The following is a 23,614-nucleotide window of genomic DNA, read 5'->3' as shown; positions in this document are numbered from 1 at the left end:
CCACCTTTGTCAGACTCTGAGCCAGCGAAGTTTCAGTGGAGATCTAGTTAGGAGCTGAAACTCTCACCCCTCCCCAAGAGTAAAAATGAGCATCTGTCCGCCCTCGGGTGTCAACAGAGGCCAAGTGGGAAACTTGGACTTCTAATCCTGGAAATAATAAGGCAGCATCTATCTTCTCCTACTGGAGTAGGCAGATATGAAGGCAACTAATACAGAAGGTTTAAATAAGATCCAAGGTCTCATAACAAAATACTCAAAATGTCCAGATTTTAATATGAAATCACTTGTCATGCAAAGAACCAGGAAAAATCTCAACTCAATGAAAGAAGATAACCAGCTTATACCAACAGTGAGATGACAGAGATGTTAAAATGACCTGAGAAAGAGTTTAAAGCAGCCATCATAAAAACCCTTCAATAAGCAATTATGAGCACATGTAAAACACATGAAAAATAAAAGTTTCAGCAAAGAAATAGAGGACATAAAGAAGAACCAAATGGAAAAATTAGAAGAACCAAATGGAAAAATTAGAACCAAATGGAAAAATTAGAAAAGAAAAACATTTAATAAACTAAATGAAAACAGTCAACAAATGGGCCCAATAGCAGAGTGGATAAGACAGAGGCAACAATACAGTGAAATTGAAGATAAAATAGGAATTACTTAATCTGAAAAAAGGAGAGGAAATGGACTGAGGGAAAACAAACAAAAAAACAGAGCCTCAGGTACCTGTGAGACTGTAACAAAAAAGCTAACATCTGTGTCATCAGAGCCCTGAAAAGAAAGGAGAAAGGGTGGGGCTGAAAGAAAATGGCTGAAAACTTCCCAATTTGACAAGAGAGCTAAACCTACATATTCAAGAAGCTGAGTGGATCACAAAAAGGATAAATCCATAGAAATACACATCAAAGCATATCAAAGTCAAACTTCTAAAACTGAAATGGAGATTTCTCAAAAAAACTAAAAATGGAGTTACCATATGATCCAGTTATTCCACTTTGGGGTATTTATGCAAAGAAAAAGAAAACAGTAATTCAAAAACCATATGCACCCCAATGTTCACTGCAGCATTATTAACAATAGCTAAGATATGGAAGCAACCTAAGTGTCCGTTGATAGATGAATGGCTAAAGAAGATGTGGTGTATATATATATATATATATATATATATATTTCATTATATATGGAATATCATTTAGCCATTAAAAAATGAAATCTTGTCATTTGAGATAACATGGATGAACCTTATCCTAAGTGAAATGTCAGACAGAGAAAAACAAATATTGTATTTCGCTTATATGTGGAAACTGAAAAACAAAACAAAGGAACAAACAAAACAGACACAGACTCATAGATACAGAGAACAAAGTGGTGGTTGCCAGGTGGGGGTAGGGGAGGGACAGATGAAACAGGTGAAGGGGATTAAGAGTTACAAACTTCCAGTTATAAAATAAATAAATCACAGGATGAAACGTACACATAGAGAATATAATCAATAATACTGTAACAACTTTATATGGCAACAGACGGTAAGTGGTCTTACTATGGTGATTATTTCATAATGTACAAAATAATCCTAGGTTGTACACCTGAAACTAATATAATATTGTAACTAATATAACTCAATAAAAAAAGGGGAGATAAAACAAAAGGAAAAAATCTTGTAAGTAGTGAGAGAAATGACCTTACCTATAGGGGGAAGACAATTTGAATGACAGCAGATTTATCAGAAACCATGGAGGCTAGAAGGCATATCACTTTTTAAGTGCTGAAAGGAAAGAACCATGAACACAAAATCCTGTATCCAGCGCAAATGCCCTTCAGGAATGAAAGGGAAATCAAGACATTCTCTGATGAAGGAAAACTAAGACCACTTTCCACCATTAGACCTACTTCTAGTTCTTATCTTATAAAAGCAAGAGGAAGTAAGGTAGGCATACCATAACCAATTCAAAACATAAGCGGTAAAAGAGGGTTTGATATTAAAATTCAGATGTTAGATATTCGGTTTCAGCTTTCACAGTAAAATAAATAACCTAAACAGAAAAGGCACAAGATGATATGAAAAAAGACATGAACAGACATTTCACCAGAGGATATTCAGACAGGTAAACTCATGAAAAGATGTCCAACATCATTAGCCTTTAGGGAAATGCAAATTAAAACCCTAATCGGTATCACTACACACCTACTAGGATGGCTAAAATAAAAAACTATTTTAACTCAAAATGTTTGTGAGGATGGGAAAAAACTACATTATTCATACATACATTGCTGGTGAAAACGTAAAATGATACAGCCACTGAAAAACAGTTTGGCAGTTTTCTTACAAAACTAAACATGTATAACCCAGCAATTGCACTCTTGTTCTCCCAGAGAAATGAAAACTTGAGTTGACACAACAACCTGTACATGAACGTTTACAGCAGTTTTGTTCATAAGAGCACAAACTGGAGGCAATCCAGGTGGATTTCAGCAGGTAAATGGTTAAACAGATGATGCTATACTCACACTGTGGAATAGGACTCAGCATAAAAAGAATAACTCACTGATACACACACCAACTTGGATGAATACCCATAGTGTGATGCTGGTGGAAAAGCCAGTCCCTAAAGTTTACATACTGTAAGATTCCATTCGTATGACATTCTAGAAACGACAAAATTATAGAAATGGATAGGAGGTTGTGGTTTTCAGGGGTTTAGGATAGGGTGGGGTGGGAGAAAAGTATGTATGATTATAAAGAAGACAAGGCAAGGAATCCTTGTGGTGACGGAAATATATTCTATATCTTGAACTATACATGTCAATATACTAGTCGTGATATTTTACTGTAGTTTTGCAAGATGTTACTATTGGGGGAAAATGAGTAGAGAGTACACAGGATCTCTCTGTATTATTTCTTACAAGTGTATGTGAATCTACAATATCTCAAAATAAAATATTTACTTAAAATAAACTATGATAGAGTAATACATGTACTTCTTCATTAACACTTTAAACAAGATCTGCTGGCAGGTCTAATGACTCTTGAGATTTGGAAGTAATAATGATTGTAAATAAGATTTCAAAATATCTTCAACAACTGTAATGTGACGTAAAAATATCTGTGCTTTCTATTTGTGACAGAGTCTCATGTCTCGCTACTACTGTTGTGGTTTATTGCTAGATTCACAATGGAAGGAAATGCTAAATTTAGCCTGGGGTTAGTGAAAATGAAGATGGAATTCCCTCCTATCCAAGGCCACAAACCCCCAAAAGGTCTGTGGACAAGTTCAGAGCCTCTGCTCTAGATCATATGTGAAGTGTTAAAAAAAATAATAAACAGAGAAACAAACTGGACACTGCACAAGGTAGAGTTCTCTTTCCTCCTGGGAAACAGTTCCACGTCTTGCCCAAGCAATGAGAATGCTTTTGGTTGACAGAGAAATGTCTCTACAAGCAAGTGCACAAGGGAAGAGATTAATGTTGTGGGATAGATATTATCTCAATAAAAATGCTATAATGAAGGTGTGAACAAAATAATGTGGGTGATCAGAAAAAAGAAGTATTTTTTCTGCCTAGGGGTTTGTCTGGGAAGTTTTAAAGAAAGCAAATTTTTGTCAAGGATTTGAAGAAGGAGTAAGGAAATCTCAGTCTCAAGAAGGAGGAAAGAAGAGCATTTCAGGCAAGAAAACAATACATGCCGAGGCCTGGGGTGTGGCGCTCCGGAGAAGCTCTTCCTGTCAAGGGATGTAGAGATGTCTGCTTTGGTGGCAGGCCAGGGTGCCCTAGTGGAGAGTGAAGAGAATAATTTTAAAAAACGATGAAAGTAAGCTGGAAAAGTAATTGAGTCAGAATGAGAGGAGCCTGCCAGTAGATTTGGAGCTGAATGTAAGTCATGGGGTTGTAAATAGGTCTTCCTAGGTAAAGAAATGAAGTGATCTCATTGGATTTTTAGGAAGGGAAAGGGAATTAATAAACGTGGTAAGTACAGTGCATGCAATGTTTCTTAGATTTCTTAAAACCATTTATGAGGTTGATACAAGTTACAAGTAAGAAAACAGTCTGAGAGAGGTTCAGTACTAAGCCAAAGACTGAACAACAGTTACAGTGGTGGAGTCACGATGACCACTGGAATCTGATTATTCTTTCTGCTCCACAACCTTTCCACTCTTTTCTTAGGATGCACGGAGCATGTCCAGGCTTGAGATGGGAGACCTTTCAGTAGAAAGTTGTAGTGAAGAATCCAGGGGAGAGGTGGTGAGGACCTGCCCAAAGGTATACTGTCTTCATGTAAATTACTTAGAATACTATTGTTGTTGGTTGTCTTCATGTAAATTCTTTCTCCACTATTTTATTTTATTTTATTTTCCCATTTTATTGATGTCTTCACATTGTAAATTTAAGGACTAGAGCTGTGAGGAGAATCTCTGAGGTTTAGTAACTCAGCAATGTGAATGGTTGAGGTTTCTAACTTTCATAAAAAGTATATATAGTGACAGGTTTTTATCCCAGGGAATAAAGTATGTGATAAAGTCAGTAACATGATAGTATACTAGGAAGAGAAGCAGGTTGCTACCTGAGGAAATAAACCATAAAAAATAATCAGAAGGTCAGGAGCTCTCTAGAAACATTAGCCTGGAGTATCAAAATAATAACAGTAGCAAAACCTTTAGATTAAACCTGGTATCTTTGCTGATTTGAGAAATACCTCAAGGGGTTGTTATATTTTAGAATATAAAAACACTGAATGTAATACGTCGGTGAAAAGATTCTTTTTCTTACGGATAAAAATTATTTTGGAATTAATAGAAAGCTATGGCTTAGCTAAAACAAGTTTTATGTCTATTTTATGCAAAGAGGATTTGTTATTGCAAAGCAGAACCAGGCTTTTGTTTAGTTCATCAGTTGGTCAATACAAATTCACAGAACATCTGACAATACTGCACAGCTAAAATGTGCCTTCCCAGGCCACCCAGTTTTCTCCCTATCTCACCACTTAGCTTATTTTTTTGGGGGGGAAGCATTTGCCATAATCTAGAATTAACTTGTTTGTTTACTTGTTCATTATCTATTGACCCCAGTGGAATGTAAGTTCCAGGGGCAGGTAAACCTGTCTCTCTTATTCAGCGAGGTGTCCTCAGTGCTATGCACAGAGTACGCACTCAACAAGTATTTGCTGAATGAGAGATTAGATGCAGAGATTAATAAACTGGTGTGCCGTGGGAATGTGAGTTGTCTTTTTTTTTTTTTTTCTTTTGCGGTACATGGGCCTCTCACTGTTGTGGCCTCTCCTGTTGCGGAGCACAGGCTCCAGACACGCAGGCTCAGCGGCCATGGCTCACAGGCTCAGCCACTCCGCGGCATGTGGGATCTTCCCAGACCGGGACACGAACCCATGTCCCCTGCATCGGCAGGCGGACTCTCAACCACTGCTCCACCAGGGAAGCCCTGTGAGTTAAGTCTTGAAGCATCTATGGGATATGGGTAGGATAAATGGAGCAGGGAGCCTATTCAGGCAGGTCAATACGAGTGAAATGATGGTGGCTTTGTTAATGGGGATGAGGAGGCAAGCAGAGAGATTAAAGCAGTGATTTTATGGTAGATTATTTGGGGGAAAATTAAGGTTGTTAGGGGAGAGGCAGATTGCAGAGAAGATCCAAAGCCAAGCAGGATTTTAGAGTTAGAAGAGACTTCACGATCCAATCAACTCCCTTAAACGTGAAGTGGCTGGATGGACTTCCCTGGCGGTCCAGTGGTTAAGACTTCGCCTTCCAATGCAGGGGGTGCGGGTTCGAGCCCTAGTCGGGGAACTAAGATCCCACATGCCTTGGGGCCAAAAAACCAAAACAGAAGCAGTATTGTAACAAATTCAATAAAGACTTAAAAAAAATATGGTCCACATCAAAACAAAAATCTTAAAAAAAAAAAAAAGAAGATGAAGTGACTGGGGTGCTGAGAGGTGACGGGTGACCTCGACAAATAACTAAATGGTTAATGCTGTTACGATCAGAAATCTCATTCTGTTGACTTCCAATCCAGTGCTCTTCCTATGGTACTTTGGAGAGCAATGAAACTGAATGAAACACAGTATATGGTAACATTGGTGTTTATGAAAAGTAATCTGACTCAGTATGTAGGGTGAGTTGGAAAGGGAAAACTCTAATTCCAAGAGAACAGGCAATCCACTGGAAGTAGTGTTGTAAGCAGTGGAGCTGCAAATCAAATTTCTAAACATATTCCTTGTTTTATATTTATTTGCTCACTTAATACTTCCCATTCATATTTGAACTGATAAAGACAATAGTGCATGCAGTTGGGATACAAATCATGTGTGTTCTAAATTTCACTTTACGATGGCCCATTTTCTGGTATTCTCCCCAAGTCCCTATTGAGTCATGGACTGCCTCTGCAATGGCTTTAGAACTATCACACAAATACCAGTTCCTTTTTAGCAGCATGTGTGGTAGACATTGTTGATTGCCCACACAGTTTCATTTCCTCCTTACTAACAAAACCCTACTTTCCTTCAGCAACCCACCTCAACCCTAGGCATGATCCGTCTCCTGGACCGAGTAGTACTGGATCCTGGTGATGATTCCACACCTTTGCCAAGGATCCTTTAAAAGCCCAGCCTTGTGCTTCCCTGGTGGCTCAGTGGTTGGGAGTCCGCCTGCCGATGCAAGGGACACGGGTTCGTGCCCCGGTCCGGGAAGATCCCACATGCCGCGGAGCGGCTAGGCCCGTGAGCCATGGCCGCTGAGCCTGCGCGTCCAGAACCTGTGCTCCGCAGCGGGAGAGGCCACAGCAGTGAGAGGCCCGTGTACCGCAAAAAAAAAAAAAAAAAAAAAAAAGCCCAACCTTAAGCCAATCTGCATGATTTCTTCTCTGGACTGATACAGGTTGACCCAAGGAGACTTAAGAAACCTTTTTAACTGACTTGGAGGAGCGATCTCTTGTCTCCATCGCTCCTGTCACTAGTGGCAACCTTTTTTTTTTTTTTTTAACATCTTTATTCAGGTATAATTGCTTTACACTGTTGTGTTAGTTGCTGCTGTATAACAAAGTGAATCAGCTATACGTATACATATATCCCCATATCCCCTCCCTCTTGCGTCTCCCTCCCACCCACCCTATCCCACCCCTCTAGGTGGACATAAAGCACGGAGCTGATCTCCCTGTGCTATGGGGCTGCTTCCCACTAGCTATCTATTTTACATTGGGTAGTGTATATATGTCAATGCCATGCTTTCACTTGGTCTCAGTTTACCCTTCCCCCTCCCCGTGTCAAGTCCATTCTCTAGTCTTCCTCTTTATTCCTGTCCTGCCCCTAGGTTCTTCCCTTTTGTGACCATGGTGGAAGCCAGTCTGTTTTCAAAACAGAAGTATAGAGGAGGGCTAGAGAAACAATGCCCAGTCACAGCAGGAGCCCGGATTGCACAATGACTGGGGTCGATCCTATCTTTGAATTTCCATATTTTGCAAGCCAGCTTGATTGGGGTTTTTGACTCTTTGCAGACAAAATCATCCTATGATAGATATAAGCGAGAAGACTGTAGAGGGGATATTTACTGCAACAGAAATTCCCATGATGGCAGAGACCATGTATCTTGTTTGCTTCTTAGTGGGTACCGGGCTGAATATTCTTGAATGTGTGAAAGCAACTCCTAATCCTAATTCTAATTCTAATTCTAATTCTAATTCTGTGCAAAGGAGTTAGTTCCCTTAAGAAACTAGTTCTTTCAAGTCAGGATTTTCTAGTGGTCTTCCAGTCAACAGTATTTACTGATCTCCATCATGTCTAGAAAATTACACCAAGTAGTGTTAGTAGCTAATGCTTAAATAAATAATGTTACTATTAAACATCATTTGCTAGCACTGTTATAAGCATTTTACATGTATCTATCCATGTATTTGGAAAAAAAATCAAAAGAGCAGAAAGACCTGTTAAAGGGGTCTGTCCCTTGCTGTTATATAGCTGAGAGTGAGGTTAAGAGCTTCCATAATATGTCCCTGCTTGGGGACACAACCAGTAAGAGTTGGAGGTGGGATCTGATCTCAGGCAATCTAGCTTGACTGCCTTTATTCAGCAAATAGAAGGCAGGTTTCCTAATTCAAAGCAGCAAGGTGGTAAAGGATTTTGAGAACTGCTGGCTACAAAGTATATTTTGGGGACTGGAAAAAAATAAGCAAAGTGTAAATTTATTCTGGTTTATAATCTGTCATCTCAGACTCACCTTTTACTGTTATGCTTTGCAATAAGGGAGCCACTAGCCACATGTGGCTGCTGCACTTGGAAGGTGGCTGGTGTGGACCTGGATGTGCTATAAGTGAAAAACATACACCAGATTTTGAACACTTAATAAGAAAAAAGTACATATAAAATTTCTCTTTCAAAAAAAATTTCTCTTTCATAATTTATTATATGGATCACATGTTGAAATGATAACATTCTGAATATTCAGGGTTATATAAAATATATTGTTAAATTAATTTTACTTGTTTCTTTTTACATATTTTAATGTGGCTATAAGATTTAAAATTACCTATGTGGCATGTTGTGTTATATTACATTATCTTTTTTATCGGACAGCACTACTTCACTAATTTTATGTTTAGTGCTGTTTCTGGGTTCTTTCTACATTCTCTGGATGAAAAAAACGTCTCAAAGTTCAGAGATACTTTAACAGTTTCAATAGGGGGTGAATTATTGACTGTTTTCCTAAAAATAGTTGTCTGATGATCAAAATTATTTCAGAAATTATTGTTATCAGCTGCTCTTAAAATGTTAATCACCGTACTATCACTTTTGTAGAAAGTTATAGGACTTGTGAAGTTCTGGAATCTGAAAACAGAAGTAGAAGAAATTAGAAAGAGGTAGCACTTTAAGCCCTGACATTTAGATTACCAGGCTCAGTGGCCACTTCTGAGAAGGCACAGGTTTCTGCCAAACAGAGATTTAATACTGTAAACTTTCCTGTTTTTGTATTGTTAACAGGGCAAAGGTCTGCTAAGTACCACCTGCTTCTCAAACCAAAGCTTTATATCTGGTCTTTCTCAGACTTCACCATGGCTCACATAAACTGCATATGTGCATTTTCTTAGTTCTTTCAATATCGTAGTTTAAAAATGCACTTGTCGTAGACAAGCTGTAGTTGCATTCCGAAGTGAAAGACTGAAGAGTAATTTGGGGTGAAAGTGGCAAGAGGCCTATGAGATTGGAAGTTGCAGATGCATTAAAAAAATAAAATAAAAATCAGGTCCCTTCTTACCCCAAAGCAGACAGCAGCAGATATCAATAGTTTCTTCTCATTCTCTTTTTTGGCCCATTTCTCCTTTTCATTATTTTGATTTCGTGTGACGTCCGTACATGTCTAAGATATACAACAGCTAAGTAAACACATGGCCTCACTTAAGGGAAGTTTCCATATAGGGCAGTGTGCTTTATAAACTATATAAATATCAGATTAATTTGGGATTTGAGAAAAGCTAATGTTAGGATCTTATCCAAGATCCACACAGTTAATAGTTTTTTTTTTTCTAAATTTGCAAGGCAAAAACATAAAGAAAAAATGAAAAACTATGTTGACTCCTGAAAAAACATTGTTTTGCAAATGAGTTTAGCAAATTTAAATCCTTTATATCTCTGCATGCATTTTTACTGAGGAGTTTGTGAATCGATCAGTCAATGACCTAATTACTGAATCAATGATCAATGGGCACTGAGTATCTTCCATGTCTGGAACTTTACTAGTTACTCCAAAAATTAAGTAGAATAAGCCAAAATGGTCCAGTTATTGACCATTTATTTGGAAGATAAGACAGACTCCCTTGGCAGGATTTCATAAAGGTGAAACTTGATCTGAGCCTTGAAAAACGAGTAAAATCTAGGGAAAGAAAGGGTGGTTCTATGCAAGAGGAACAATTTGATCTCGTAACAGGAGAAAAATAATATATCTCAGGAGCAGTAAGAAAATCCAGCATTGAATGTTTCTGGTCAGTGGTGGGAAATAAGATTGGATGGCAGCAAAAGGCCACATGGTGGAGAAGTTTTAGCCTTAGATATAGGAGTTTATCTTGATTTGGGAGATTCCAGAGTTCATATATTTTGTGTGAGAAAGTCAGTGTTCAGATGGTAGTCTAGGGAACAAATGAGAAACAGGACACGGGGTCTGACCTATCAAGCTCTAGTCGAGAGAACCATGACAGTGGTGTGCTTGATGACTAGGCTGGTTGATGATCTTACAGAAATCAGTTTTTAAGACAAATAAAGCGTAGCTTTTGTGTGATTTTGAATTTCCAGCCTTTCTGTTTCTTTCCTTCTCAGTAGATGACCATTTCTCCTGCTCTTTCACATCTCCCGTGCCCGGAGAAGCTCTTCATAAATATTTGCCAAAAATAAATCATTGAAATGTCAATAGTTTTCAAATATACATCTCCATCAAAAATATCTGCCTACAATATCTGTTTATTTAGCTGTTGTATATCATAGCACAATGCAAAATGCAATCCTGCTTTCTCCTTTCCCTTTATTTAAACTGTTTCTCCACCCTGACGCTCTCCACTTCATCCTTGCTAATCGATCCTTTTTTTTTTTTTGCGGTACGCGGGCCTCTCACTGTTGTGGCCTCTCCCGTTGCAGAGCACAGGCTCCGGATGCGCAGGCTCAGCGGCCATGGCTCACGGACCCAGCTGCTCCGTGGCATGTGGGATCTTCCCGGACCGGGGCATGAACCTGTGTCCCCTGAATCTGCAGGCGGACTCTCAACCACTGTGCCACCAGGGAGGCCCTCAACCCATTTTTTAAATCTGCTAAAAATTGCCACTTCACTTTGTTTCTTGATTCATTCCATCTAAAGGGTCTTGCACTTCTCTTTTGATAATTAATCGCCAATCATGGCCCACCTCATGTTTTACTTTTGGAACATTATTTCATCAGATACGTAATTGGTGCCTCCTAGAGGACCAATGTCTTACCATCCCCTGTGTGGTTGAGATCGGTGCTCTGCATAGATGTGTAATTTGCTGTTAACTTATTGGGTTGGCCCAAAAGTTTGTTCGGTTTTAAGTAAAAATAAAAGACACATTTTTTCATTTTCACCAAGAACTTGATTGCACAATGGATTCACTAACCGAACGAACTTGTTGGCCGACCCAATACATTGAATTATTTGGTGACAACGTCCTGGTTTAGGCAACGTGGCACGTCTCATCCGGGCTATAACTGCAGTCTCCTGATTCATCTGCTTGACTCCAATTTATCCTTCATTTGCTGCCCAGGTTATTTTCTACATTTGAGATTGGTATCCATCACCTCAGAATAAAATCCTAACCTTTCGTATTCAAGACTGTCCTCTATCACCTGGTTCTGGGCCATGCTTCTACACCGATCCCGGCCTTATCCTGCCAGGTACTCTGGTGATGCTGAATCATGGACCCCCAATGGGTAGTACCAGGCTTTTGTTCAATGCTATTGCCTTAGGCTAGCATGTACTTCTTACTCCTCTAGTGATTCCTTTCTTTTTTTTTAAAGATGAAACATTTTAATATACATATATCATTTACACACACAAATATATGTAATATGTATACAAGTACATAATGTGTATACACTCACATAATTAAGGAAATTAACCATAGTGTTTACAAAACATATAGAATAGAAAAACTACAGTGTTCAACAGAGGAGAATTAATTATAATAAGCACATGTTACAGAACACTATGCAGTTCTTAAAAATAATGGTCTTCAATAATAGAGAGTCTGGAAAACATTAAAGATATAGCTTTAGATTTTAAAATCAGGTCACAGGAGAAGCTTTTGGGTGCTGTTATTGTTGCCTCAATCAATTCCAAACTACTCCTTGGATCCGATGCCAAAATGTAGATCAACCTCATCTTCCTGCCATTGACAAAAACACAGCCTCCTCACTCTGCAACCCCACAAGGTAAGGATCACTGCCAGAAATGATCAAATAATGTGGTCAAACAAACCCTCTACCAAAGACCTGTTTCCTATAAAATTTGGGGTGATCATTTTAAATCACCACGTTGAAACTCATGTATTGCCTCTCTGGGCTCACATGACAGATAATACACAATTCTAATTTTTTCAGTGGGACCGTATGAAATTACATTTTGAAGTGCTTCTGAACTTAAAATAGATGGAAAATGAAATATTACCAAAGCGAGTGGACTGTGGAGTCTAAGTGTACGAACTCCAACAAATGGGAACATTAAGTGACATTTATTTGTGGAGGTACGTGGTTTCTAAACTTAAATCTATTTCAGCTTGTTCTACACTAAAGAACATTGGAAAATACCACCTGAATAAAGCCTGTACTTCTAGCAGCCCGGAAATGGTCAGAACTCTTGCTTCTTGTTACTATAATCTGGCTTCTCCTTCTATTAAAGGTCAAAAGTTAGAACATGCTTAGTAAGAGGTATTTTTTTGGCCAAGAAGAAAGCTCGGCAGATATTTTCAGATGTTTGAGGCAATGGGGCTTTTAAAACCTTGTCCTCAGTTCCTTGTGCATTGGTAGATACTTTCTGTTTCACCAAAATGTAAGAGTTTTTAATATTCATGCATTCATGAATGCAGCTGGCATTGTGTGCCCGTCAAGGTGCTAGGTGCTGGGATCTGGCAGTGAGCAGAAAAAGACACGGAGTCCTTGAACTGTGACATCTGCAATCCAGGGGGAAAAGATAGAATTATTAATTATCATACAAATTAATGAGAATTCTATTAAGTGTGCTGAATTAGAGAAGCTGGTGCTATGAGAACATCTAAAAGGGGATCTGACCCAGGTAAGGAGGTCAGGGAAGGCTTCCCTGAGGCAGTGATGATCGCACCGATCTGTGAATGATGAGGAAGAGCTAAAATTGCATTCCATGCAGAGGGACTGTGATGCCCAAAGGTCCTATGGAACCAGCGGGCATGGCACCCACGGGGGAATAGAAGTAGGTCGGTGAGGCTGGCAGAGAGAGCTGGGGGACGCGTGGTGGAGGATGGATGGAGTGGAAGGAGGGGTCAAGCCCATGCAGGTGTTAGACTATATTAAGGATGATGCCTTTATCCTGATTGTTTGGGAATCCTGTCAGGGGTTTATGAGCAACAGGAGACAAGATCAGGTTTCTGTGTTGAGAGGCTTCCTAGGGTTAAAAAGCAGGGAACACACTGGAGGGGGGAAAGTGAGTGAGGGTAGGTGAGTTGAGACTGTTGCAGTTGCCCGGGCAGATGGTGGCACCTTTGATCAGGGTGGCGACAGAAAGCAGGCTGGAGAGAGACTTGAAGTAAAAATAGGACTTGGTGACAAATTGGATACATGGCGTGATTCCTGGGTTTCTCTGTTGGCCAAAACCTTTCCAAATTGAGGCTTGTGCAGACCTGGCATATTTATTCTCCAAAGACATCTCTTTCAGTGACCCTTCAGAATTTTTATTCTATCACTATTTATGGAGCACCTGTTATGTATTATTTTGGCTGCTGGTGACACAGGAGTAGACTAGTTCAAGTCTCTCATGGAGCTTGTGCCTGTTGGTCCAGAAAGTGGGGTGAAGGTGAAGTTCAGTGCAAGCACCACGAAAACAGTTTAAACCAGGGGAGGTCAAGTTTTCTTCTGGCAAATCAGGATAAATGTTCTAAAAAGCGCTTTACACTTCCTAAAGCCCCTTACTACATCACAGGAACCAGTGGGATAGGCAGGAAGGTGTGAGTTAAGGAGCCAGGGCAGATTAGGACTCCCAAGGTCACAAGGGGTGCGAAATCAGTCCATGGGCTCAGGTTTTCCAAGACGAGTGTCCGCCCTCTTCTTCAAAATGAAAACCATCATCGGGAAGGTTGAAAAAGCAGCCTGCTGGAGAAGAGTATTCCTTTTCCAAGTAGCTGGTTTGGAGAATAACAGATTCAAGGCCTCTCTCTCAACTAGGGAAAGAGCACACGTCTAGGTGAAGTCTAAGCCACAAAAGCGTGCTTCTTGCCTTCATCATTAGCTGCAGTAACATAACCAGCTTCTTTAAAAAAAAAAAAATTATTTGGCTACACCAGGTCTTAGTTGTGGTGCTCGAGATCTTCATTGCCGTGTGCAGGATCTTTTAGTTGCGGCATGCGGCATCTAGTTCCCTGACCAGGGTCAAACCCTGGCCCCCTACATTGGGAGCATGGAGTCTTAACCGCTGGACCACCAGGGAAGTCCCCAGATTCTTTATTGGCCAAATGAAGGCTGGCAAATCAGGGAAATTCTGATTTTGTACAGCTCCATCATGGAAGTGAACCGTTTCAAGCATGGATCTTGGAAGCTCATGCCATTACCCTGCGGGGGAACATGGAACCAAGGGAAGTAAAAAGGCCTGCTTTCCTCTTTATTTGGTTTCTTTATTTGGTTTCTTTCTTCATTTGAGCAGCTTAGTTATGTGAATAATTTTGGTGCTTTGTCTCTTACATCATTTTACTTCTCGTATTTAGCTGATCTTTAATACTCATGAAAGGCTTTAAAGCCAATGTTCCCATATTTTCAGTATCAAGCTTGATTTTTACAAGGTTGTATTAGAAAGGTTGATCTCAGGGTGGCTCTAAAGATGGGACCTGACCTCCTTTGACCTACGGAAGCATTAGAGATGGGAACAGATCTTCCCTGCAGCTGTAATTTCTCCGAGGATTGTCAATTCTCACCAAACAGGCCCATCAACTGACACCTCTTCTTCACCAGAGAGGAGTTATTTCACCTTGTATCTGCCATATTCAGTTACCAGAAAAACCCACCCCAACCCACATCTGGACCAAATATTCAATAACATTATTTATCAAAATAAATTTATTAAAAGTATTCAAAGACCACTTCAAAGTTTAGCTGCCATCAGGACAGTTTTGGCACTCAGAATGGACATTGTTGTTTTCTACACAACAGCACTCATTCTATTACACACACCGATTGACAATTCAAACAGACTGTTTCAGTTTTAGAGTTACGTGAGACAACAGTACTGATGATCTGTAGTCATAGGAACTTCAATACCCTTGCACATAGTAAACATGTGTTACCTAGTACTAAAGAAACTACAGCTAAACCACTATGTGGTAACAAAGGACTGATTTAGGGAAACATGTACAGCCAGCTCACTAAGGCCACATAACCCCAGACCTATTGATAGTAAATGCTTCTGGACCAATAGTGTTACATCGTTATCTTTCAGTCTCAAGCTCCTGCTTTTCCAGCGCGAGACACGCCACGTTTAGACCACGCTTTCCCTGTGCTCCATCAGTTACGGAAGCTGTCCCAGTACCAGCTTCTCCTAGACGGCCACTGGCTTCCTGATTCACTACCCAACTCTGAATCAATAGTTCTGAGTGATGTTTCCTGAACACCCAGGCTGAATTCAAGGTCAGTCTTTTTGGCAGGTGACAGCCGTTCCCCTTAGGAAAAAAATGAAATGTCCTCGTTTCTGGCCTCCCTTTTTCATCTCAGGTAGCATGGGGCTCTGTGGTGATCTGTGGCTTTTTACACAAGTCCTGGTAGAATTCTGACTCCAAGAAACGGGGATAAGAGTTGTTCTCCATCAAGCTGTACACCCTTTTCTGGGCAGTTGTAAAGCAGCCACTTGTAGCCTCTTGTATGTTTTGGGCAATCAGAGTTTTGGTTTGAAAGTCTATGTTGATCTGAAATAAAACATAAAAAGTGGTTTATTCCATATTCAGAGTTAACAAAAAAACTAGAATGTGTGATTAGCTTCACCAGCCAAGGCACTGAAGAAATGTAATTAACCTCCCTGAAACTAGAAGTAGGGGAAAAACATTTACCCCACTCCGCTTTTAATGTGAGGTCTCTTCAATTCTTTCTGTTTCACTTTGGTGCTGAGAATGTTTAAAACATGCTAAAAGGAGGAACTTTTTTATCTCCCCTTACCTCTTTTGGAGCTTCTTTTTCTATGAAATCAGTATATATTTTCTTTGCTTTTGAGGACAGCTTTTGGGGTGACTTGGTTTTTTTGAAGTCTTCACAGGCCAGCCAGAATTCAATATTTTCTTCACAGAATTCAGATTTTAAAAAAGCCCTGAATGCAGCAAGACCATCTGGGGGTGGGGGAGAAAGAAAGCAAGCATACAGTGAACTGAGTGACCAAATAATCCCTTCTGTTTTTTCCTAGAACTCCCACTCCCCTGGCCCCATATTTTATTATTTCTAAATGATAGCAATTTTCTAGATTTCAGTCAACCTGTAATGCTCAGAATTTAGCTCTTTAAAGACTAACATGCCGGTCAGCAAAACGCTTAAGTTGGCACACTACTACAAAAATATATAAATACTTAGCTTCGCTGTTAATGTAAATATTTATAGGGGAGCCGTAAGTTCTCTGGGAACGACGTCTCTTGAAAACACTGTGTGCAATGGAAAACCTGACTCAACCTTAACAGAAAGCAACTGCCATTACAGTTTTGGGCTAATTTTTTTCCCACCTAGAGTGAAAAAGTCATGCATTTCCCTGGTTAATCACTGGGAAATAAAGGAGAAGAATACGCCTCATGTCATGGGGATTGTAAAGTAAAATTCCCCTTGGGCAAGCTGCTCTTGCTGTGTGGACACAACGTTTCTAGAGTCTCCTGATACTTGAAATGGATCAAATTCAAGAGGTTAACTTACATTTACTGGCTAGCAGCTCATCAAATGCTTCTGACCACAGCTGGGCTTCCTCGGGAGAAGGCCTGCAAGAGAAGTTCTGCGTATTAGCTCACTCATGTCAGAGGTTCCCTTTTCAGCTCAGCAGTGAGCTCATTTGCAAGTACAAGATTTTCAACTTACTTGGTGAAGGTTTGCTGTTTGCTTTTCTTGCCGGTTTTGGGCTTCCCAGGAGAGGAGGAATTTTGCAAGAAGTAGCTCAAACGGCTCTTCCAATCTTTCAATCTTAAAAAAAAAAAAAAAGAAAAGAAAAAAGAAAAAGGATATTCACTTAGTGGCAACACTTGAAATTGCCAATGCAGCTGAAGGCATTTTTACCAAATAAAGTTTCTCCCTCTAGCTACAGACAAACCAAATAAGACACAACTCTTCCTGTCAGTCTTACACCTTTAACGTTTAAACCCAGCACCTATATACTAAACACACTAGTTTCATCCACTCATCGGAACATAATGACTAGTTTTAAAACTAAGGGTAGAACTACCTACAATTATAGGGTGTTTTTATGAATCTAGTTTGCATAGTTCAAAAAGCAGATGTTATTTCTGGCCCACAGAAGGCAGCAGTTTTTCTGGAACGTTAATTACAAGTCTAAGACATTTCACACTTGATGAAACCCACAGTGGAACTGCCCTGAAACAGCCCGTGCTCACTTCCCTCTACCCTTCGCGCAGGAGGCTCTGGACCACCCTAGAAGCTGTGCGTAATGAAAGTATGTGTGTGAGATGGCCCGTCCTCCTCCCCCAATTACAACACTCATTTTAAGAAGATGATGCAGAACAATTATTTGTTCCACAGTCCTGAGTGGGTGAGATCTGCTGTTCAATTAAAAAAAAGAAAAGATTTTAAAAGAATATATTCGGAATCAGCAAAAAATATCTACATCGCAGCAGCCATGTAAAGCTGAGCAAAATTTACAGTGCAACGTACGAATGCTGGGGACGCGCTTCGGCCGCAGGATTCCCTGAAGTCATTTTCGCTGCAGGGGGACAAAAAGCCAACCAGCATCTACCACCGCCTCTGCATCAAGAATTTTCTGCAGTTTCTAAACTCTACCCGAGAGTCCTTCGCTCACGTCACAAAAATAAATACCCACGCAGGTTTAAACCTTACTTAACAAATGAACCTTTTCCACATTTTTTTTTTTCCTGCAGAGGTGCACGCTACCCAGTTCCAAGCGCAAATGTACCGCATTTGCAGCCGCCCAGGACAGCTGGGTCCGCAGGGGTGGCGGGGGGGGAGAGAAGAAAGCCTACTCACAGGGTTCGCTTCATCTTCTCCCGCTTCTCCTCGCTCTTGGGGCCGGTGCCTGCGCTCTTGTCCATGGGTCCGCAGTCGTGCTGGACAGCCAGGAACATAGCACTAGGCATTATCGTTTTCCGACTGAGGATACTGCTCCGAGTAGCGGGGCGGGCGCCGCCGTATTTATAAAAGGCGGAGGCTCGGGGGCGGGGCCTGACGATGCCACTCCCGCCTCCAGTGGACGCCGATTGGCCAGCTGCAGCCGGGCACGGGGGCGAGGTCAGCGCCCGTCTGCGCAGTCACGGCTGCCAGCGAAGGGTCTGGAAGCCAGGAAGCTGCTGACGTCTGCGGCCCCGGCGTCGTGCGCAGTCGGGCCAAACGCGGCGACCGGCTCGGGTCGGTTTGGGAGCAGAGAAGTTTCCCCCCGAGTGGTCGCCAGACACCTCAGCCGAGTTGTGGCGGCCGAGCAGGGTCGCAGGGCTGTGGAGGCAGGGAGCCAGGTCGGCTGCAGGCCCGGCCGGGGCGCTCGCCCTCCCCTTCCTTTTCTCCATCCCCTCCCCTCCCCCACGCTCACGTGCTCCTGACCCCAAAGCGAGCGAGGATTGCCCAGCAGGTAAAGGTTGCTTGCTGGGAACCCGAGTGCAATTACCTTATTTTGAATTAGGATGTGTTTTCCCCTTTTTGGAGCGCACGCCCTCTCCCCACGCCTCATTTCTTGGTCTGCAAACTGAGGCCGTGGGGAGACCCTCATCTGTTCCTCTTTGCGACTCCATTTAATTTGCGGAAGGAAACCGTGAATGGGAGGAAAGGTGACGGTCCAGAGGCAGGTGGTGTGACTGACTTTGCGTTCTGCCTGGGCGTCTCGTAGCACGTTTGGAGATAAACTTTGGTCAGGGAAGGGACGGGAGAAAGTGCTTTCCCTGGGTGTGCAGTTTTGATCACCAGCAGGCACGTGGCTGGGTCTGTCCGTGGGGTTGCAGACTATCCCTCAGGAGTCCTTGGCTGCCTGTCCTTCCAGAACAGAAAGAGAAATCACAGACCTCCTTACGATGAGATAGAGGGAAACACCAAGACCTCGCAGCTGTCATACACCCGAATCAGTGTAAGAGTGCAAGGATGCAAGATTTCCTCCTGAGTCATTCTTAGTTGCTTAGAATTTACCAGAACACGTAATTGGCAAAAAGGAGAGGTGGCGGTGGAGGGAGGGAGGAGTTAACAGTTTGCTTTAATAAGCTTAGTCTGTGAAGTCTTCAAAAATTATCTTGCTGTAGCACGAGTTAAATGGTTTGATTGGTAAGGACAAGTAGATAAGCTCAACTCCAAAATGATTTGATATCAGATAACATGATTAGAACCGTCCAGTGGCATATTCTAGTGGTTTTCCCTCAAGCGTCTAAGTAGCGAGATTAACAGCAAGGTATTAGACTGCAGCTATTCTCTCTGCTTTGCATAAGAGCTGTTAAAAGAAAATGGGGACTAGTTTACCATATTCTTACGATGAGCTGCCAGTAGTTGGAGCTCCCAGTTTGACTTGGAGAGTAAAGCCTGCAATTACTACTAAAGAGGACAGCCGTGTACTCACTTATGGAAAGGAAAATCATGTAGATTTCAGTAATAAATACTTGAAAGCATGTTTGTGAAATGTAAGAATATAATTTTTCTCAAGCCTATGTATACTCTGCATCTCTGAAAGAACTTTGCATATTTCCAACAGCTATTTTTACTTTCTGATGATTCAGTACTTATTTATTAAATATGTGTAACATGCAGACACTTGCCTTTTCTTGCTACTTTAAACCTCAATATGTTTTTCACTTGGAACCTTGGATGGTAGAATTCACTCATAGTGGAAAAGACAGGAGTTCTGACTCAGAGGCAGCAGAGAGAGAGCTGGGCTTGTGTCAGGATATGTAGTTAAGAGTCTCAGCTTCACCAGTAACTGCTAAGTAACTGCTGGGGCAGTCGCATCCCACCTCCCTGAGCACCAGTTTCTCATCTCTGTTAAGAGTAATGAATGTGTTTTTCTTGCCAGCCTCACTGTATATTATGGGAATCTTTCGTGAAAGGCCGTTGCAAATTTTAAAGTACTATACAAAAGTTTGTTTTTTCTTTAAAATTTTTGTGTGCATGGAAGAAGGAAATATCTGGAAGCATAGCTATTCAAGGTAGAAAAATCATTAAAGGATTAATTCAGGGTTTATTAGGTTATAAATGTGTAAGTACTAGTAAAATTCAAGATAACGTCACAGCTTTGTGGAGTACCAAGCTCGTAATAGATACTTAATAAATGTTCTCTGGGTAAAAAACAAATAAGAAAATAAGTAAACTGTTTAGGATTTGAACTTTTTCAGAGATCTTCAAGCCAGAAAAGTTTAATCATCTCAATACATTCACGACAGTGAATGTATGTCGTGAATGTATATGTATATCCATGTAAGTAACTGGTTTAAATACAGACTATTCCAGATGTTTCTTGTAAGTTTTTAATAGAACTGTTTGCTTTTTTTTGCAAACCATTTCCGATTGACAACTGAAGTTAAGGCAGGCAGACGTACATTTAAAGCGAAAACTGCAGTGTTTGATGACTTCCCTTTTTTGCTGTTGTTGTGAGTGGCTTTTAGGTGAATGGGATTGCTTAATATGAAGATGACACATGCTTTCCATTCTGCGTTGGAGGAAGAAACAATGCAGTAGGATGTAAATACTGCACAGCAAAACCTTAGCTTGAGAGTGGCTTGATGAACTACATATACATTTCCCATGCTGAGTCTACCGTGCCCTCTACTGGAGAGGCTGTCTGCTGAGCGCATTAGTGGTGGAAGCTTGCAGGGTGGTCCTTGAACTTTTTGTATCTAAAAAAATTTAAGTTACAGAAGAAGGCAAACAAAAAATACAAGTTTTTAGTAACAAAGGAGATTACGGAAAGCAAAAGTGTCCCCTGCCATACTTCTCTCTTCTGCACCCACTATATGCTATTATTAATAAAAACTATTATTATTATCTGAAAATACTTATACATAATAACTTGCATACTTATGCTTTAGAAATTTAGGAAACAAGATATATGCTTTAAAAGAAAAGGATCATTCTGTGTATTCTCTGTGCTTTACTTTTTTGGTTAGTAAGATATCTTCGTTCCTAAATTTGTAAAAGCTGTAAACCTGTTGCTTACCTCATGAAATCTTAAATTGGTGAGCAGTTTAAAAAAAGGAAAAAAAATTAGGAAATTAAGTGCCCTGTGTCAAACGGTGTGATGAGTAATGGGAAATAATGAAAACTTTTAGTATCCTAATTGTTGAGTGTATTTGAGGAAGTGTGACACCTGTTTTGTCCTTTTGTCTGTCTTTTTTGTCCTTTTTTTCTTTTTGGTCTTATTCTCATTTAATTGGTGGAATATTCTTTTAACAGACGGAACATATGACCCCACAATGAATGAATTTATGACCCCACAGGATTATGTACTGTACTCTTCACTCCTAATATGGTCTGAGATTTAAAATTCATAATTGTTCTCTTTCTTAGAAGGTAATTTTCATACCTAGGAGTTGTTAAGAGAGAAAGTGTTTTTGTCAGGAATGAATCAGAGTTTCAACCAAATACTTGACATGTATTATAGAGGAGTTAATGATTTACTAATCCTTGTATTGGTAATCTCAGTAAGAGCACTTCCATGGTTCTGCCTTAAATTCACCCATCGTGTGAAGTATGCCATACTTCAAATGCAGGCAGGGCCTCCTTAAATTTAATAATTCCCTCTTACTAAGTAAAGCACCTGGATTCTCTTTGGAAACCAACAATAGGAGCATCACAAATTTTTTTTTCTTCCTGAATAAAAATCCTAATGTATATTGAAATACCTCTAGTAGGTTCCTGTCGTTAAAGAACACTTAGTATGAAGTCTAGGTTTGGGGGACTGTTTCCAGTATCTGCCTCTTGCTGCTGTCTTCTGTGACAGTGGGCCACATGGAATCTCAGGGGATAGTAGGCCATTAGAAACACTTTCTGATGAAATAAGTTACAGAGATGGCATATTACCTTATTAACTGCAGAGATAAAACTAGGGCTTTCTTTCCTGGCATTTGTTCTCCTGGGATTTTAATTTCTGTGCACCGAATTTTGTCAAATCATGAAAATGTCAAGTGTCTATTGATTACTGTTTTGAAATCTTGGGATATTGGCATCATAATGTACAAGATTTCAAAGGTCTATATGATATCAGTTGCAGAGAATCTTTTTTTTTTTTTTTTTAAGTGTGAAGAAAGGCTTCTTTTCATCTAGTAAGTAAGGAATCCATTTGCACTGGTATTTCCAGCTTGCTGACTGTTCCTATGTAGGGAGTATTAATTCATTTTAGGCACTGGCTTTCAAAAGTCTTTGATCCATGGACTACTTCGCAAGAACCTAAAACCTCGTGGATTTTCTCTCCCAAACACATTTTTTTAAACCAACAAAATTTCCCAAATCTTAACCGAATTAACTGATAAAAGAACAGTGCTTTCAAGGAGATACCAGTAGGCCCTGCCCCAACTGCCTTGTTATAAATGTTCAAGTCCTCAATAATGAGCTCACATCCTCAGCTTCAAAAGACACAGTACTTTTGCCTTTATTTTCATAAATTATCCTTAGGAGAGCAGGATGGTTGGAGGGTTTGTCCATAATTGGGATACTTGCCTTTAGTTCCCAGTTCCTGGCATTATTTTAGTTCTGACCCCAGGCAAATTGCTTAGCCTTCTTGTGCCTAGGCTTCGTATCTTCAGGGTGGAAGTAATTACAGCAGCCTTCCTTTGCGAGGAAGTGAAAAGAAAACATTGCGGGGACTGCATGAGTGTCTGGGTTGATGATAGCTCATAGTGCCCAGGCCCGGTGTTCAGCAAAACTTTGTAGTAGGACTAGTTTCTTCCAGGTTACTCTTTTTCCCATTTTGTTGTTGCTTTCCTAGCACCCACTATTTGCTGCTACTCTTAGGGTGGCAGGTCTTCCATTCAGGTGGAAGGGTTGAATCAGAAGGCCCTGAGTGCCTACCGGTCCAAGGAGCAAAAGGACAAGTTCTGGCTGGCTTCAGCGGAGGACACGCTGCGTTAAGGGTGGGGGTGGCCAGGGGAGGGCTCTTCTGTCTGTGGTCCTGTCCCTGGGAGGATGCATCTGCTCTCCACCAGGCTCTAGGTCCTGGACTCTGTGCCATCCCTGCCTGATGCCACTGCTTTCTGGGTGTCTGTTCATCCACTGGGTTCCCTGGTGCTCCCTTTGTGCTCCTCCAAATGTCCATTGGGAACATCAGGGATGTAAGGTTACTTTTTGAAATGTTTTAAGTTCTTCCTGAAAAATGTTTTGGAAATGTCTAGCTCTTCACATGCTGACATTTCCATCTATTGATATTTTGAAAGAATTCTCCACTATCTTCACAGGGTGAATTCTCTCTACATTAGATATTTGGTGAAAATTCATCTATTTTTCTCAGTGCAGTGTAGGAAGGATGTTAAGTTGCCTCTGGTGGTTCTCCCTGTTCCTTTCTGAGTACATTCCCCTCTTCCCCCCACCGTCCCCCTTTTTGATCATAGTGAAGCTTTCTTATTTGGAGACTTACAGACTTTCAGTGCTTCAGTTATTTTATCTCTTTCAGTTAATGCAGTGTACATTTGGTTTCGTATTCTTCAAGAGTTTTAAAATAAATTTTAAACTAAACCTAGCAAAGGTGAGCATAGTCACCTGGCCTAGCCA

The 23,614-nt window shown here is 40.7% G+C and overlaps 1 protein-coding gene and 1 long non-coding RNA gene across 5 annotated transcripts in view; one reads left to right on the top strand and one right to left on the bottom strand.

Moving 5' to 3' along the window:
* Window positions 1-15,441: 15,441 nt before the first annotated feature.
* RGS2 (regulator of G protein signaling 2) lies at window positions 15,442-18,024 on the bottom strand (the record flags this gene model as incomplete). Its single annotated transcript, XM_079697915.1, has 5 exons — window positions 15,442-15,636; window positions 15,884-16,050; window positions 16,619-16,680; window positions 16,778-16,879; window positions 17,915-18,024. 5 exons carry the CDS (start codon window positions 18,022-18,024, stop codon window positions 15,442-15,444), a joined length of 636 nt encoding a protein of 211 aa, XP_079554041.1.
* A 191-nt stretch (window positions 18,025-18,215) lies between these two features.
* LOC307049262 overlaps window positions 18,216-23,614 on the top strand; it is a 116,247-nt gene continuing 110,848 nt past the window's right edge. For 3 of the 4 annotated variants that reach the window (XR_013810746.1, XR_013810747.1, XR_013810748.1), the window contains exon 1: window positions 18,216-18,509. This is a non-coding gene — a long non-coding RNA (uncharacterized lncRNA). The remainder of the gene's footprint in view (window positions 18,510-23,614) is intronic. The other variant, XR_013810745.1, reaches the window with a different exon arrangement.

This window comes from Hyperoodon ampullatus (assembly GCF_949752795.1).
Source record: "Hyperoodon ampullatus genome assembly, chromosome: 2".
NCBI classification, from domain to species: domain Eukaryota; kingdom Metazoa; phylum Chordata; class Mammalia; order Artiodactyla; family Ziphiidae; genus Hyperoodon; species Hyperoodon ampullatus.
This window is presented reverse-complemented; position numbering and strand designations above follow the sequence as displayed.